At 49.6% G+C, this 18,233-nt stretch overlaps 1 protein-coding gene across 3 annotated transcripts in view; it reads right to left on the bottom strand.

The window, feature by feature from the left end:
* Positions 1-136: 136 nt before the first annotated feature.
* The window catches only part of ARHGEF26 (Rho guanine nucleotide exchange factor 26), a 41,767-nt gene continuing 23,670 nt past the window's right edge, over positions 137-18,233 (bottom strand). For 2 of the 3 annotated variants that reach the window (XM_082055246.1, XM_082055244.1), the window contains 6 exons: positions 17,455-17,544; positions 15,675-15,829; positions 9,548-9,787; positions 5,784-5,875; positions 5,296-5,400; positions 137-4,451 (listed from right to left, as the gene is read on the bottom strand). In XM_082055246.1, the coding sequence (XP_081911372.1) occupies positions 4,309-4,451; positions 5,296-5,400; positions 5,784-5,875; positions 9,548-9,787; positions 15,675-15,829; positions 17,455-17,544 (825 nt within the window). In that variant the 3' untranslated portion in view covers positions 137-4,308. Of the gene's footprint in view, positions 4,452-5,295; positions 5,401-5,783; positions 5,876-9,547; positions 9,788-12,228; positions 12,551-15,674; positions 15,830-17,454; positions 17,545-18,233 lie in introns of those variants that run through there. The other variant, XM_082055245.1, reaches the window with a different exon arrangement.

The raw sequence follows: 18,233 nt of genomic DNA, 5'->3' as shown, positions 1-18,233 counted from the left end.
GGACACGGGGGGGGGACGGTCGGACACGGGGGGCGGTCGGACGCGGGGGGGACGGTCGGACACGGGGGGCGGTCGGACGTGGGGGCGGCCGCTCGCGTCACAAACCCCCGGGTGTTGGGGAAGGCTGGTTGGATTAGGAATCAGGAACACTACAGGGTTGGATTAAAGTCACGAAGAAAGTAAAGACCAGCAAGCGATCCCAGTCGTGCTCTTTGTTCTCGGTTTTCTGCGGTACTTAAGTTATGGCTGGATTTCTACTGCAGAGCACTGAGGGTGGAAAGAAAGGGTAACAGTAGCAGCATAGATTGAACAAATTAAATATGGATGGCAGTTCTTTCAAACGGCTGTCCCTCCAAATTGTGGGGGATCGGGCTGTGGTATTGAGGCCTCCACCAGAACTAAAGGTCACGGGCTGGTGTGGTCTCAGCCTTAATTATAATGTGACTGTTGTGGAAAAAAAATGGTACTAGTTACACTTTCCCCAGCTGTGCTCAACAAATCCTTTTAAGCATAAATGTATCAAAAACCTCCATGTTCCTGAGTTGGAAAATGAGCCGTTTCCCACTCGCGGTGTCCTGGTTTGGCTGGGGAGTTACTGTCCCGCCGGGTCCGGTGCCAGGTCCGGTGCCGCGTCCTGCGTTGTGGTGTCAAGAGCTGGTAACGGGCCGTTTGGGGTGCTGTGGGGTGAGCCCGGCTGCCCACAGGGATTGTCCCCAGCTCGTGGGCCGTGCTGCTCGGCAGCCGGAGCTGCAGGACGAGGGGGGGACACTGGGAGTTGCGGGTGTCTTCCCAAGTCATCCATGTGTGTGATGGAGCCCGTTCTCCTGGAGGCGGCTCAACATAAATCCCTCATTTTGCTTTGCTCGTGCGCATGGCTTTTTCTTTACCTGTTAAACTGTCTTTATCTGAACCCCAAGTTTTCTCACTTCTACCCTTCCAATTCTCTTCCCCCTCCCACGGTGCGAGCAGCTTAAACCACAGCATGGGCTTATCGCACAGTCTATGTAGCGATGCTGCTGTGAGGTCTTTAAACCTCCCTTTGAATGCGGTGGCCAGAGATCACAGATGTTTCTCTCCACAGTTCATAGTGCACTTAACAAAGGCTGTTTCTGTCCATGTGTTTGTTAGTTTCTAGCATCTTCTGGAGCTCCAGGTTATGGAATAAAACAGAAATCATTAGTGGTAATTAATTCTTCCTGACCATCGTGTTATTTCCAGTTTGCCCAAGTGATGTGGTTGTTATGATACAGCTGTTGAAGATCTTTTGCAGAGCTCAGAGCACCACTGAGAGCTGTCTCTGTCGTTTGAGGAAACAAGACTTAGTCTTGGCATCAAAGTTCACTCTGGGCTTGTTTCGAACACTTGTGTTCCCTCGGCTTGTTTCGACTGAGTGTGTTACTGTAGAAACAGGATACGCAAGAAAAGAAAGGTTATGTGAATATATTCTATAGATACAGAGTTAAGGTATGTGCATGTAAGTATGGTGCTGCACAAAGACTGCGGTTCATGGCGTGTAGGTTGTTTAAAGTGATCCTGCTTCTGCTAGTTTGTTTGCAGCCGATGAGCTTTGCATAATGGAGAACAAATGTATTCTTTGATGTGAAAGAACAACACTGCATTATCACATCACTTCTCTGGAGTTCAGCAGACAAATGTACTATGTGTTATGTTGCAGGGATGATATAAAGAAGTAGAAGTATGGTGTTAATAACTGTTGTTTAGTGGTGTCGGGTGAGCATTTGGCAACGCTGGGACAGGTCGGGCCGGGGCACCAGGTTCCTGGAGGGCTCTTGGTGGGCTCCTGGTTCTCATCTGCGCAGGTTTAGCTGCCAGACATACATGCTGGACTTCGCATGGCTTCTGCACACCTTAAATAATCTATATTTAATTGCAGCATGTAAAATTAAATTTTGGTTCAGGGAACTGAGAGCCTTTTAGTTTTGGTCAGCTTGTCAAAACCTGATGAGAGAAGTTATGTAAGGAAGGGGTACACATTCCAAGCGCTGCAAAAATGAGAGTTAATTTACCAGTAACGAACTCCCAGCTCTATTCTGTCACTGCTGGGCTGTTTAATTGAAAAGGAGGTACTAGTGTCACCTCGTTGTCCTCGGGTGGCAGAGACAGCGAGTGTGTGCTGGTCAGTGCATCAAGGAATGGGTTTTGCAGATGATTCCCACTGCAGAATTGTTTGTCTTGGGGCAACTCAGAGTTGAAACATTTTTGGTAATGAAAATATGGTGGAGTTGCTACAAAACAAAACCAAAACCGAACCACACTGTGCAAACCCCTGGGTTTGGGAAACTGTTCATACAACTCAAAGCACAGATCCTTAAGAACGTCTTGGCTGGTTTAGTGTGAGCCACGAGCTGCTCTCCTAGGCCTGGGTTCAATGCCATTGCTCCAGCTTCACGGGCTTGGCTGGAACCTGTGTCTGTGACAGACGAGGTGGACACGGGATGGGCTGTTTGTCTGTACAGAACAGATGGGATTTCTCTGACAAGAATGACCCGAACAACTTGCAGTTTAACAGTATTTGTTAAAGAAAAACTGAAGCTTTTTTTAGTAAGGATTTAAAAGTATTTTATTGATTGTTGTCCTATAAAATCATAGAAGTCTTTAATCCCTGAAGAACTGTGTCTGACAACAGGAAAACTGGAAAATGCCTTTAAAAAAAATTACAGCATTTTTGGAAAAACTAGGTATGAAAAATATATACAATGTATTAAAAAAATCTGAATAACATTAATGTCTGGATTTATACATTCAGTTATGTGTTAAACATCTGCCTGTGTACAATAAAATTTGTTAAAAATTTATTAGCAGTATTTCACTATGTTAAATAAGTTTTTTGTTCAATTTACAGTTTCTCTCATTACTATTTTATCAGTCCACTTATAAATTAATTTACAAGGCTGTATAACCACTGTCAAGACCACCAAGGTAAGTACTTTTGTACAAAATTATTGCTATCCTAATATATTTTAAATTGTTACAGAGATATATCTTTATAAACATCCAATTCATTCACAAATCAACATATTACAGTATATAAAACATACAGCCCCTTTAAAAAGACAGGGAATGGAACAAAGCAGAGTCTTGTGTAAGTGTTTCCCTTTTACTGAACACGTGTTCTACCCCCGAGCTGTCAGCTGGTCCTTGGGAAGGTGAAGGTTTTTAGAATACAGACTGTCACAGCTACACACAGAGAAGATGCACTGAAATGTACGTTGTGTTGGGTGTGTTGTGTTCACACCTTAAGTGGTTGTTTTTTCCTGTGGAATTGCAAAGCTGAACGGCAGCGTGAGGGGGGGCAGCGTGGGGGGGGGGCAGCGGGAGGCCCAGTGCTGTCCCAGCCGGGACTGGTCACCCCTCACCTGCTGTCTGCTCCAGGTGAGAACACCTGGCACCTTAACCAAAGTTTACAGCTCCATCGTCTCCTCATTTTTGCCCGTGGATCCAGCACAATGCTGACAGCTGCTGAGGATGGAGGTAAACTGCAGTTCAGTTGAACTTTCTGGCTCCAGAGAAGGAAGTGATCAATCTCCTCTAGTACAGGAGAGCAGAGACACTAACAACAAAACCCAGAACAATGTATTTCATGTATTCTGCAGTCCCATCAAAACTCTTGCTCTGAAGCAATAACTTAACATGAAGACCTAGTTAAACACAAGGAAAACAGGAACAAAATAGACACATTTCCAGCAGTTATACTCCTTTAAAATACCTCTGCTGAAATGGATCTTAAAACAGGCTAATCACCATTGCCTGTTTTGCAGAGTTGGGTACCTCTTTCTTGCTTTCAGAAACGCTTTCACACTGCAGCACGAGGAGGAGAACGCGTCGGAGCTGCCTGAATGAGAATGGTGCAGTCCTGGAGCGCCGCGGGAGGCACCGCTCCGGCCCTGCTCCGCGTCCTGCTCCGCGTCCTGCTCCGCGTCCTGCTCCGCGGCTGCTCCCCGCTTGGCTGGCATGGGTTAGAGAGCCCATTACTTCTTAGGAAGCCCGGCCCTGGGTCTGTGCTGGACAAGCAGGCCTTTCTCAATTACAGGCTTGGCTATTCTCACTCAGGTCACACACAGGTTTTGACACAGTGCCTAAGAAACCTGTTGAAATCTGCGGCTGGTTGAGCCAGCTCTCAGTTCAGAGCTCTCAAAATGCAAAACGACAGGACGGGTATGTGAATATCAGTGCTCTGTCACCGGGTTCTTTGCGCTGGTGCCCCCTCTCCCCGCGCGCTGTGCGCGGCCGTGCCCGCTGCCGGCGTCGGTGCGAATCCTGAGTGCAGGAGGGAGGAGCAGGACGCGGCTACACGTTGGTTTCAAGTCCCAGTAAGCGTCCCATCCGTTCCATGTTCTTGTCGAGCGTGGCGCGACACGTGATTTCTTTAGCGCACTCCATGGGGAACCAGCCCCTTTCGCCATCGCGCAGCCGCTCCCCTTCGTACCAACCTGCAGAGGGAACAGACCCGAGTAACAAACCTTCCAAGTCATGTTAAAGGTGCTTTGTCAGAACTCTGTGTGGTGCACTTAGTCCTCACGTACGTGCTACTTTCACCTGTGTAGTGAACAAAGTACCAGATCAAGAAAGGTTCAGCAGATTGGTTTTTCGTATGGCCAGAACAAAACAGTATGCAAAAAATAAATATTATATGAAACAAGTGTGATACATTTTTGTATTGTAATTCAAATATATTGTTTGAAATAATATAAAGAATATAATATAATTGCAATCTGAAGGAAGCCATGCAGCACAGGTGACAGGATCTTTGATTTCATTTGCAATGTAGAATTGACATCGTAAAAGAGGACTCAGTGCGTCAAGCATCCTGAGGCTGGAGATATTGGTCAAATCACGTGTGTGTCCAGGCAGAAAACGATTTTAATCTCAGGGAACCTGCTGCTGTAGAAAACTGGAGCACAGCGCTGTGCTCAGCAGGCACTGACACAGCACGGGACGTGGGTAATTATGGCCTTTTCTCCTACTCAGACAAACTTATTAAAACCTCTGAGCTCTATGTTTTTTAGGCAGAATTCAGTCTCGTATTTGTGGACATTCACCTGTCAAAAGCAGCCAGCACACACCTGCTGCAGCTCTTTACCTGTGTCGATTGTTTCACCTGAGAGGCGATGGGAGACGGCCCATGTGCCGCCAGGGCAGAGCCGCCGCAGGAACCCCAGCACAGACGCTCGGGTTTGTTCATGGCACGGCCAGCGCCGTTTGGAAGCACGTTTTTCTAGCTGGATTCACCCGCAGTGCTCACAGAGGGTTATTAACGGCAACATTTTCACTCACCGTCACTGACTTTTTGATAAACCAACACGACGTCCGCAACTTGAAGAGAGAGCTCATCGGACTGCTTCGCTGTGTAAGTTCTGATGATCTCCACCTGAGTCAAAGCTGTGGGAGAAACGAGCCAGGCTGAATTAAACAATTCATATTAGCTTTTATTAAAATATATATGTCATTTACTCTAAAAATTTCCATTCTAGAATATACACCCCTCAAAAAAAACCCAAAGGAAGCAGCAAATCATGCAAATGGCTCCATACCTGAATAATCACACGAAAACATGGGATAAACATACACGGGATAAACATACACGGGATAAACATACACGGGATAAACATACACGGGATAAACATACACGGGATAAACATACACGGCAATGGGCTTTGCAGTTCTGGTGAACAGACCGAAACACCCGACAACAGGTGTCAAAGGCTGCAAGGGGCGTGCGGCACGGACCCCGCGCGCCGCCCCCGCTCAGCCCCGGCACTTACTGGTGCGGTCCCGGTCCCGGTCGCGGTCCCTGCCCGTGTCCGGCCCGGCCCGGCCCGGCCCCAGCGCCGTCACCCAGCGCGCTCTGTCGCTCCTGCAAAGCCAAACACACAGCTCAGCCTCCCAGCCCGTGCTCTCCATCGTGCTCAAGGCTGCTCTCCATCGTGCTCAAGGCTGCTCTCCATCGTGCTCCAGGCTGCTCCCCGTGCTGAGATTGTTGAAGTTTTCCCTGGTTTGGATACAGACGACAACCCAAAACTTCCTTTCTCCTCTCTCAAAATATGCCCAGAAGTTTGATACTACTTCTAGTAATAGATTATTCAAACATATTAAACTATTTTAAACATGGTCAATTAGGAAAAAACAAAGCTTATATGCATTGGATCTACCAGCTTCATGTCTCATATACCTTTAATTTTAATTATTTTTAAGTTACACAGATAAACTTCTCCACTAGTGTCTGTAACTCATACTTCTTAGTAGCCTTATTAAAACCAAAACCTATCATCTAATGTACAAAGCATCTGATAAATGTAATACACCAATTGTAATGTACAGTACCACGGGCTGCCTGTAAGAACCACCTGTAACACACACTTAGCGTGAAAAAACCACCAAACCAGAACAAACCAGGCAAAGCAACCCACGGGCCCAGCGCACGGTCACACGTCGGTGTGTCCAGCACGGCTGCCCTGGGACCACCGGAGGCCCCCCCGAGTCGCTGCATCCCCCTTGGATAGAGCAGGAAACACTGAACCAACTCAGACTACACGTGTCGGTGTTTCTGAGCTGAGCAAACGAATTACTGAGGTTCCGAGTGCTACACGATACATCACAGAGTGCAGATCACAACTGATTTTGGGAGGGAGTGGAACAAGCTAAAGGAAAAAGAAAACTAATCCTCAATCACCTATAAATGGCTGAGCTGTAACAAGTTAATGATTGAAACTTTGAATTTCTGCAAATAAAATTTGAACTTGATTCCCAAACCAAACATTCCAGAAAAAAAACAGATTTTCTCACGTTTGCTGAAGGGCTTTGCCATCAGAACCGAGGGAGCTGCAGGGTAGAATTCTTTTATTCCCCTTCCCCGAAGATAAAGGTTTGTTGCTATCTTTGGATAACTTCAGTTTTTAACTAAAATAACATCTGCATTGTGCCGAGCCCCCACTTTGTCAGAATTCAGAAGCCTCTGCAAGCAGCAGCAGATGGGGTTTGGGAACGGCCCGCGGGGTCTGCGGCCGCCGCGCAAACGGGACAGTGCCCGCGGCGGGGGGGGAGCCGGGACGGTGCCCGCGGCGGGGGGGGAGCCGGGACGGTGCCCGCGGCGGGGGGGCAGCCGGGACGGTGCCCGCGGCGGGGGGGGCAGCCGGGACGGTGCCCGTGGCGGGGGGGGCAGCCGGGACGGTGCCCGTGGCGGGGGGGCAGCCGGGACGGTGCCCGCGGCGGGGGGGAGCCGGGACGGTGCCCGCGGCGGGGGGGGCAGCCGGGACGGTGCCCGCGGTGGGGGGCAGCTGGGACGGTGCCCGCGGCGGGGGGGGCAGCCGGGACGGTGCCCGCGGTGGGGGGGCAGCCGGGACGGTGCCCGTGGTGGGGGGGAGCCGGGACGGTGCCCGTGGTGGGGGGGGCAGCCGGGACGGTGCCCGCGGCGGGGGGGCAGCCCGGGCTCCAGCGCCAGCGCCCACCCGGCACCGGGCACCGAGCACCCGAGGGGAACATCCACTCACTGTTGTCAGTAGAAATACAGTTTAGTGGCATTTACTAAGAAAATGGGGGTTAAAAAAAAAAAATCCCCAACATATCTTCTTTCTCAAAGATGAAACACCCGCCCATCCTCCCGACACCTGATACCTGTTGGTCTCCTACCAGCGGCCAGAACTACAACACGAGCTACTTCAGACATTTCGGTCATTAAAAGCGGGTGCTACTAAACTGGTGCTTCAACCAAAACAAGAAAGTCTATGTACAGTTTTGTATGAGCTTAACTTCCTGGCCTTTGTTAGAAACTGGGGTTATTTAGACTCCTCTTTTCCTTTCCTTGCAACCGTTCTTAACAGGAAAACTACATTTCCCTCAGACAACTCTAAGAAAAACGGACTAAGGCCAGACCATGTCCACGTTTAAATACATATTTCTTCACAATCTGTTTATACCGTGCATTTTGTGCCTTATTCACAGGGCAATATAAGGCTCCTGACCTAACACAGAGACTCCTGTCCTTGGGAACCACACGGCACATGAAGTGACAAACACCAGCAAACTGTGCTACAATAATACTCTATAAATAATAAATAATAATAAATAACAATACTCTATAGTAAATAATAATACTCTATAAAAATAGGTAAGTTTCAAATAAAGTCATTATTTTCCGGATCTGTTCCTCTGAGTGACAATCTGCCAGACTGCTATTTATATTACAAACAGTATAGAGCAAATCAATAATAAATCTGCAGAACAAACTGTCTTTTGATAAGAAGCCCAGACAACTAAAAATGCACTGCATTTTTTCCCAATAAAAATGCATTTCCAAACAAGTCTGAATCATCTTGCTTTATAACGAGATCTTTAATAGAAATCATTCATGATCTGTAGTTTCTTTCAGGGTTATTCTAAACTTTGAAAGCAAACCTAAAACCGTTCAGTTTTTCCAGGCTGGGCCGTCTGGACGACTCTGCTCCGCGTCCTGCACCCCACACACAGAACCTTTCAGCTCGGGCACGGGCAGTGCCACGACAAGACGCCTGTTGTTGCCGTTCCTAGTGCAGAACGCTCCAAGTGGCACCGGGACCGGGGGCACGTCCGTCCCGGGACCGGGGGCACGTCCACGTCCGTCCCGGGACCGGGGGCACGTCCACGTCCATCCCGGGACCAGGGGCACATCCGTCCCGGGACCAGGGGCACGTCCATCCCGGGACCGGGGGCACGTCCACGTCCGTCCCGGGACCGGGGGCACGTCCCAGCTCATCAGGGCTGCTCCCACCCCGCACCATCCAACCGTCCTGTTCTAATTAGTAACTCACTAATGGCTGCTCCGGGATGAGCGTTCTGCATTCAGACCCCAACACCGTTTGCCTGCTACCACCGTTCTGCCTGTTTCCTCCCGATCCCGTGCTCTACAGACAACACGGTGTGACCCCAAACTGCTGAAAGAACTGACAATCAGAACAAGATACTTCAAACCAACGAGGAACAAACCAGCACAGAACCACAGAAACCCCATCGCATTTCAGTCATTTACAACCTAAGTAATATTATGGTTTAAAAAAAATAAAGGAAATGGAAGTTGTGCCACATAACACAAGTGTTAAACACAATCTAACGAGGACGTATGGCCAGATGGATGGTTCTTAGTGATAATGTGAACTACAAAAAAGACCTGAGTATCTGAGTCATCCCTGGGGTTTGTTGTAGCAGGAATACAATGTCTTTTAAACACTTGTCTAAGGCCCCTGAGAGCTGCAGTCCAGCCCCAGGTCTGCTATGGAGTTCCTTCCAGAGCCCCTCGAAACCCCCAGAAATCCAAACCGCGTGAGTACCTGTCCTGAAGCCCTTGTTAGCTCACCAGTAACGACTAGAGGGGAACCAGCAGCCCCTGACTGGGGCCTGGCGATCTCTATGGCATTGCAATTCTGGGCCTTAAGAGCCAAAATAGTAGCGCACCATACCAGATACCCAAGTTTCTACAATTCCAGCACACCAGTTCAATTCTCCATCATTCCCGCGCCACGAGCTCGAGGCCAGAGAAGCAGCCGGGTGCACTCACTGCGTGTCGGTGCCCAGGAGCAGCTCCACGCTGTCCCCGGCGTGGTTGCTGCGCACCAGCAGCCGGAAGAGCTGGGCCGCGTTCTGGCCCTGCCGCGCGGCCGAGGCCAGCGCCGCCGGGGCCAGCGCCGGGGCCAGCGCCGGGACGTTCCGCGCCGGAGCCAGCGCCGCGTCCTCGGCGCACGGCTGCACCGCCAGCTGCTCCCGCAGAGCGTAGTCCGTGACGTTGTAGCTCTCCTCGCTGCAACAAAGACAGGAGGAAAAAAGGTCAATGTTTAATGTTCCACTAAGTACGTCTGGAAGCAAACTCGAGTCACGGAATCCACTTCTTACCATGCAGCACGGCACAACTCTTCTGACACCTCAGATCTTCATCTTTTCCATTTGTTTTCAAAACTACCCATTTTCCAAAATATAAATGATGTCAGTTCTTAAAGCCTGGAGAATTTCATTTAGTGACCCAGTTAAATTACTTTGGTGTCCTTGACAGGGTGTCAGTTCAACTTAACTCCATTAAATCTGAAAGCAGGCACAGTGGTTGTATAGAACTGTGCTGGTTTTTTTCTTCTGTAGCTTCAAATGAACAACTGACCTTAATTTTAGAATTTTATAGGGAAAAAGAAGTAGTTTCCTTTCCCTGTGCCTGTGAACTGCAGGTATGTACACTGCCTCCAGATAAACACCCTTGATTCTTATTTTAAATGCAGGACAATCGTTGTCCATCTGCGGGTACACAGTCTAGTCCAGAAACTATTTTACAATATTCTGAAACAGAACCTGAGCTGACTGTGAATTTCAAGAGCGGGCGAAGGCTCCTCACACGCCGGGTCTGGCGAACGCAGCGCACACCGCACCTTTCACACAGTGCTCTGTCAATAAACACACCGCTCTAAGCCACATTAATACAGATCGTGCATTTCCAAACTCCTGAAGCCATGAAACATCATCAAAGAAACAATTACAAGAATTTACACCACTTAATCCAGAACTAGCAGCTGATGACAAGGAACGAGCAGCCAGCTGGAAAGGCCTTTTGATTCTACTGGAACTTGTGAGGGTATTTCCTACAATTGTCTTACACGCACTTCAGCAGGTCACAGCAGCCGTCTAGAACACCAATAGACTGATCACCCCATGACTTCATTTCACACACACTTGTAGAGCTGTTCAGATTTAGTGTCCTACACTGGTACAAGACAGAAGAGCCGTGCTTACATGGGCACAACGGCAGCTCCCCCGCCCTGCCCAAATCCTGCTCGTGTCACATTTTGCAGTACACCAAATACAGCCAACTTCAAGGTGCAACTACACATACTCCACCTGAAGCTAAAATCCATTCATACCCCAGTCTCAAGCAATGAAAAGCTATGCAAAAGCTTCACATTGCTACAGTTCATGAAAAATACTTGAGGAGATTAATTTTGGTGCCAGAGATGCACAGAAAGCTGAGCGCTGAGCCGAGAAACCAAACCCCGACCCCCTGGAGCTGAAGCACCCGAAGCCCCGACGGGACGTTCCCCTTCCCGGCAGCTCAAGCGCGGGTCGGCCACGGTGTAAGAGATGGAGCCCAGGACTCTGCTCCGTTGGGATATATTGTACCCGGCTCGTGAACTGTCAGGGAAACACCTGCAGACACCTCAGGAGCTGATATAATGGTCTCTATAATTCTTGGGTTCAATCCTTCAGAAAAGAATTGCTGAAACACAACTGAGCGGCATTATGGCTGAAACCAGGAGCTGTTGCTGATTCCCGTGACTCATACAGCATTGCAAGAATTTCTCTAGTCAAGTGGCGACAGGTTTACAGATCATATTTAGTTGTGGATTTTTGGGCATTAACAGTTTCTGGCTGTGCATCTAGTGGAAAAACAAAGTTCTCGTTTCAACAGCAGGGGATGATTTTACTTTCGGTCTGTCAATTAAATACCTGAAATGGGGTGTTTTGCAGTACAGGTTTGTACGTTCTCAAAGAAAAGTGAAGGTGTCTGAAGAGGGGCGGGAGCAGAGTCCCCTAAACCCAGCTCCAGATACAAATGAATTCACTTCTGTACAAAGAGATGCTACTGGTCACTGAGAACAGCGGTTTCGAGCGCCAGCTGCAGTAGAAGAAAAAACTTTTGTGTCTAACAGTTATCTGACTCTCCCTCTTAACATACATAATATGGAACAGAAAGGGTTGGTTTGGCGTGGGGTAGGCGGTGGGTTTGTTTTGCTGTGGTTGGTTCTGGTCAGTTCGGTGCAGTCTGAGCAGAGCTGGGCAGAGCTGGGCAGAGCGGGCCCAGCGGGGGGAGGCGGCTGGAGCTCTGTGGAAAAGGAAGAGTCGTCTATAATGCTGCATTCCTTACCAAGCGTAACTAATAACAAAGCCCTTACTCACTAATCAACGGAGAAAAACCTCTACGAATCCTTCCTGTTTCTTCTTCCATCAACAGCGCAGTGCGACGTGAAGCTGCCGCGCAGTTGGTTTGGCCCCGCTCTGCGGTGATGCCCCCGGCCCTGCCCCTCCCAGACACGCGGGCGCTGAGCAGGGGTACGGCGGGTAACGGGAACCACAATTAACACCTCCTTTAAAACTGCTGTGCTCCGCTAATCCAGCAGGGCAACTGCATTTTCAATTCAGAATTGATCTCCTTTGCTGAAGGTTTATTTCAGGTTTGGAACATGAAACAACAGGACTGTTTTAGAACACTTTGCAGGGAATGCCTGCAGATTTCAAAGACACTTTGATGAAGACCAGGTATCTATGGGTGCAACATCAGCTGTTCCAGGCCACCTGCACTGGAACAGAGAGCACACGGTCAGTGCCCTGTTTGCTTTCCTCCTTCCAGCTGCGCGGCTCCCAAATCCTGGCTGTTGCGCAGCAGCTCCCGTGCGTGTGGGTGCCTCCGGTTACAGCCCCCAGCGCGGGGGAACAGGGACCGTTCCGAGCAGCGCTGACCCTCGGGCGCTTTGTGCTATGAACTCCAGCTGCATTCCACCAAAACAGACAGGGCTCCAGCCGCATCCTTAGGGGATGATGGAGAACAGAATATTCAATACATGTACACCCATTCAAAAATAAAAGCCTCTCTGGAGTTCACCCGCGATCCTCTAAAAGCACTCAGGATGTAACCTGGTGGATTTTCTGAACACCTGGATAAAGCAGCTTCTTAGCTGTATGTAACAGACCTTTATTAATTCTGGAGTTCTCTGCAGAACACAGCGCTCGCCCACAGCAGCTCTGAGCGTTAACAACTGAAACGTGTAAGCAGATCTGTGTGGTCCCAGGAGGGGCTGTGGAACAGAGGGAGGCGTTTGCTTTTGGCGCAGCTCAGAGCCAGCCACAGGGCGCCAGAGGCAGCGGCTGCTCTGGGCCGGGCCTGGGGCAGCGCGTCCTGCTGGACCCCAGGTGTGACACGGCCGGAGCCGCGGCTCCCGCACGGGGACACCGGCAAACTCAGCAGGAGGACACACGCATGAACGTACAAGTAGTATGTGTACTAAGTATTCTGTGTTCTAAATTAAGCACTAATTTCATCATACTTTGTGGAACTTACATTGCATGTTACTCCTTATGTGAGAATGCTGCCTTCAAATGGCAGCGGCAGCACAGGTGACAAAAGAGAAGAGGCCAGAAAAGGAGCAAAGAGAATGAAACGGAAGGGTAAAAAACTACCACAAAGCTGAAAGAATAATACATGGATGTTCAGGTTCCTTAGAGTCAGGCTACACTTGGCTCCTTGCAGACAAGTCACACATACCAACCGGACAGTGCTCTTGTGGAGATGGATGAGGCCCTGGCGCTGCGCCCAAGGGCCTGCCCGGTGACGCTGGGGGCCGTGGAGCAGCCCCGATGTCACCCGGCGCTTGGCTCCAGGCGGCCACGGCACCGTGTGGGGGCAGAACCCACAGCCGGGCACCGCGCTGCAAACCGGCCCTGCCACCGGGTCCGACACCCCGACACACCCGCGCCGCTGGGCTCTGCAGGGTGACGCAGTAACATTCTACAGCTATTAAAAGAGTCTATTTTTTAAATGACATACTGAAAAAATCTAAATTCCATTTAACCTACTTAATGAGCAAGAGAAAGCAGTTAAACCTTGCGATTTCCTATCAGGAGGTGAACTTGTAGCTGCAGAAGATTATGAGGATTAAAGAAGCCTCATTACAATTACACCATAAGAAGTCCGGAGCACGCCTGGGTATCCACCAACACAAGAGCCCCTTTTATCTTTTTACAGCTAGAACGTATCAGTTCTCATTAGGAAAAGGCTCCTGGAACACGCGCTCACTCCGTATTTACAACGCGGTTGGAAAGGCCCCAGCGCCGCGGATGCGAGCGGCACCGCACGCCGGGCCTGGCTTTACTAGGTCAGGACTGAGCCGTTCCCAGCTGTGTGCCTGAGGTTCTGCATATATGGCAAACTGCTCAGACCAGAGAGCTGGAGATTCGCTTTGGGGTGAAGATTAAACAGCGTGACTGGAGCACTAAGTAATTAGTATTTTTAGCACAGTAGCGAGGAGCGATTCTGTGCAATGTTAAGAATCTTCTGAAACGCAACTGCTCAAGTAAAAGTACAAACATTTAAATTCAACGAGCAACAAATATTTCGGAGCAGGGCTGCGGTGTCCATGGGAACAGGGCGGGCGGGAGCACAGACACCAAAGGCTCCAGTGCTCTCTGTGAGCCCGGGGAGTCGCCCATCGCCCGTCTGGGGTCCTGGAGCGCGACACCCAGCGCCACCGTCACCGAGGGGCTTTGGGCCCCTGACAACATTCGCTTCCAACAGCTGGAAGCTGTTATACATCAAACCCCGAAGTCTGGATAAGATACGTTGTTATAAAAATCTGTTTTATAATCTGGACAAGCCATCACATAGGAAACCAATAAACAATGTAACAACACAGATAATAGATTTTCCCACTGTTTTCCCAACTCAAACACTGACTCAAAAAGGCGACACCAGCGGGACGTCCTGCAGGGACTTCTGGGGCCCAGGAGAGCAGCGGCTCAGCACCAGCTTTCGCCAGCTCTGAACCTCGGAAACGCATCAGGAACACGCTGGGCAGAAACCTGGTCACTTCTCTGCCCGTCTTCGTTACAAAAACCCTTTCACTTCAGTATCTTCCCCCTCCATTTTCATTTTGGTTTCTCTTTGCTTAAACATTAGCCTTTTCTTCCCAGATTCTGTACCATAACTTGTTCCTCCAAATTTATTTAAGCTATGGATTTGAAGTTTCACAGATGGGCTTCTTTTAAAGTGGCCAACCCACATGCAAAATAATTGTTCTTCAAAACAGTTTTTAAACACAGGAATAAGGTTTATCTATCAAGTATCATCTAAAAGCAGAGGATGTAAATGCAATTGAATTTGATTATTCTAAACTTACCCTACAATGTAGTGATAAAACTGTAACTGGACGCTGCTAGAAGTTGTGTCCATTACCTCACTGGGAACACCAAGCCCTGTGCAAAGCGTGGAGGATGAAAACTGCTCCTCCTCCATCCCTCCAAAACTTCTCCCTTTGTAAGGTATTAAGGATGAACTTTTTAATTTAACAATTTAGAATTTCCATTGCATTTGCCAAAAATAAAACCTGTTTGACAAGGAGTCATTTCTCATTTCTAAATGCAGTCTGATAGAGCAACAAGAGAAACTCGAATAACTCCAGAATTCAGCTGCTCTCTCAGACACAGCACGTTACAACACAAAAACGGCTTCGCAAATGCTTACTGGACTGAAAACACGTTTAGTCCGTGTTTCCTCTTGGTTTATGCTGCAAAGGCACCAGGTCCACTTACTTCTCTCGGAACCTCCTTCAATCTTTCAAACACACAAATATCTAGAAAATACATAGAAATGCTGGGGATGTGACCAACTTCGTCACTCCAGAGCCAGAAGCTGGGTTCTCCTTTCCCGGGGTGAGGAACACAGTGGACACGGACCCGCCGGCCGACAGACCCGGACCCGCCGGCGGACAGACCCGGACCCGCCGGCCGACAGACCCGGACCCGCCGGCCGACAGACCCGGACCCGCCGGCCGACAGACCCGGACCCGCCGGCCGACAGACCCGGACCCGCCGGCGGTCCCGCTGCGCTCAGGGAGCCGCCGCGGGTAAAGGCCGTTTGGCATCAGGGCCGCTCTTACCTCTTCTTCTTGGTGATAATGAGGACGTCGTTGAAGAGGAAGAAGTACACCTGCTGCTTCGAAGTCCTTTTAGAAAAAAGTCCAGTGTCTTCTACATAGGCTGTTAATTCACCTCTTTTCACCAACCACCGTGAAGAGGAAACCAGGGGAAATGGCTGCAAAGCAAGAAAACAACATTGTAATCCTTCAAAAGCAGAAATTAAAAAAAAAATAATAATAAAAATCAGATAACAGAGTTCTCTACATCTGGGGAAGAACGGCTGAGTGGACACTGGAGGCTCAGCCATGAGAGCACAAGCACAGGACGGCGGTTCCGGAGGTGAGAGGTGTGTCTGTCACCGCCAGGCCCAGCGGTGACCCCGTCCGGCTGCCGGTGGCTCCGCAGAGCAGGACACCGGGCGGACGGTCCCGGACGCGCCAGCCGCACAGCGGCTGCGCTCACCAACACACAGAACAGACCAACAAAACACCCGAACAAACATTGACCCCCAAAACACCACCACAACTTCTCTGGTGCCAAAACTTCTGAATCTTAATTAAAAATTAAATCCTACAGATTGGCCATGTAGAAAAGGGACACGGTATGTGAGTAGCGTCCTTTGTATTCCCATGAAATACTCCACAGTTACATCAAACAAAAGAACAAAGTAAAACAAAAGCCCCAAACCACTGTGAGGTTGAGCAAGAACAGAAATAGTTTACCTAATTTATAATGGATAGAAAACACAATTATAGCACCATGGTGATGGTTTTACAGACAAAAAGTACTTTAAAAACTTCTATTTGACTATGAACTAAAAACTCCTGTAATCTGTCCTGCGAGTTCACCACATTTACCTAATTGCCTGTATTCCAGAGGCAGCTTGGTTTTATTTCAATATTAATTTTTCCTTAATTGCCAAGAGTACATCGTGTGTAATACCATCTCCTTTCTATAGAAAACAAGCTGTCAGAACTTAAAAATGTATTGAAGCATGGCCAAAGCAGCTTTCCACGCCAGCTGGCCAGCCCTCCCGCTGCAGACAAGGTTTAAACCTCTACGTGGTTTCTGTCAACATGCACAAAGAAAAAAAACGCATAAAAATACAGCAAAGGCAGCGTGGGGCAGGGGCAGGGCCGGGGGGCAGCGCTGTGGGGCAGCGCCGGGGGGCAGCGCTGTGGGGCAGCGCCGGGGGGACAGTGCCGGGGGGACAGTGTGGGGCAGGGCCGGGGGGGCAGCACTGTGGGGCAGCGCCGGGGGGGCAGCGCCGGGGGGGCAGCGCATCCATCCCGGGCCACAGGGAAGCAAACACCTACAAACCACTTAAGCACCCGCCCGCTGTGCGATTCTGCGCAAGCGGTGACAGCACCAGCACGCACGTCATTGTCAGTTACGTAAAACAGCATAAAACTGTTGTGTGTGACGTCCTGGGCGCTGTCACTCCAAGAGGGACAGGGGCGACTCCACAAAGACAAACCCAGAATCTGGACATACCTCATTTTTCAGTAACTAATATTGATTTATTCTCTTTAAAATGTATCTATCCCAATAGTCTCTGTCCCCGAAAGGCCTCACGCTGGCGCTGAACGGTTGGTGAGATGTGCCTCCTTGGTCACTCCCCGAGCTCCCGGGGCCTCAGCTGCCCCAGAGCATCGACTGCTCCTCCTGGACGGGAAACTCCCGTCAGCCCTACAGCCCATGATCATTTACTTTGTGCTGGCAACAAACCCACCAAAACTTCATATGCAGTCAAAGCTACTGAAATGCTACACGATCCATAGTCAAATATCATCGCCATACCTTGATTTTAAACTCCAGTTGGGAGTTAATTGTGTACATCATTTCTGTCCTCTCCATCTTCCGAGCACCTTCGTTGCACAAACGCACCAGCTGGAAACCAGACATTGATTTAACACATTTAATGTACTCGACACTTGGAATACGAACTTGTGTTTGTTTCCAAAACGCACTTCTGGGGAAACACAACACTTAGAAAGGAACTGATGCTTTCAGGCTGGGTCACACACCATGTTTCAAGCCTGGACTGAACGTGGCCTGAGCACCCCTTTCAAATGCCATTTTCGGGCATGCTACGTTTTACTGAACCTGTGCACATAAAAACGGGGGCAGAGACGGAAAGGCTTGAAAACGCCTTTGCCCTGACCCTGCGCCATCGTGTCCCGACCACCGACCACCCCCGGCCCCTCCATAACCAAACACCGCGCAGCCCCCGGCCCCCGGAGCCCCCGCGCTGCCAACCGGAGGAGATTCCCCAAGGAATAAACAGGCATTTAGGCTTAAAAACCATCCCTAGCGACCTTTCCTAAATAAAACATTGAGAGTTTTTATGCTTCAGTGCTCTTCCCGTTTGCATTATTATTATTGCATGGAGAACATCCATTTTTCCCTTAACGCAGACAAGAACGTCCAAGGCCCACGGTGACACCCAGTCCCAATGCAGAGAAGCCTTTTGCTTCCCTAAAGCACGCCCAGCGCTGCGCGTTTCCCCAGGGGCTGCGATGCACCTGAGCTCCTGACACTCTCAGATCTTGGAGGCAAAAAAATAGACACTCTTAGAT

The sequence above is a fragment of the Streptopelia decaocto genome (genome assembly GCF_964273445.1).
Source record: "Streptopelia decaocto genome assembly, chromosome: 6".
Taxonomy (NCBI): Eukaryota; Metazoa; Chordata; class Aves; order Columbiformes; family Columbidae; genus Streptopelia; species Streptopelia decaocto.
This window is presented reverse-complemented; position numbering and strand designations above follow the sequence as displayed.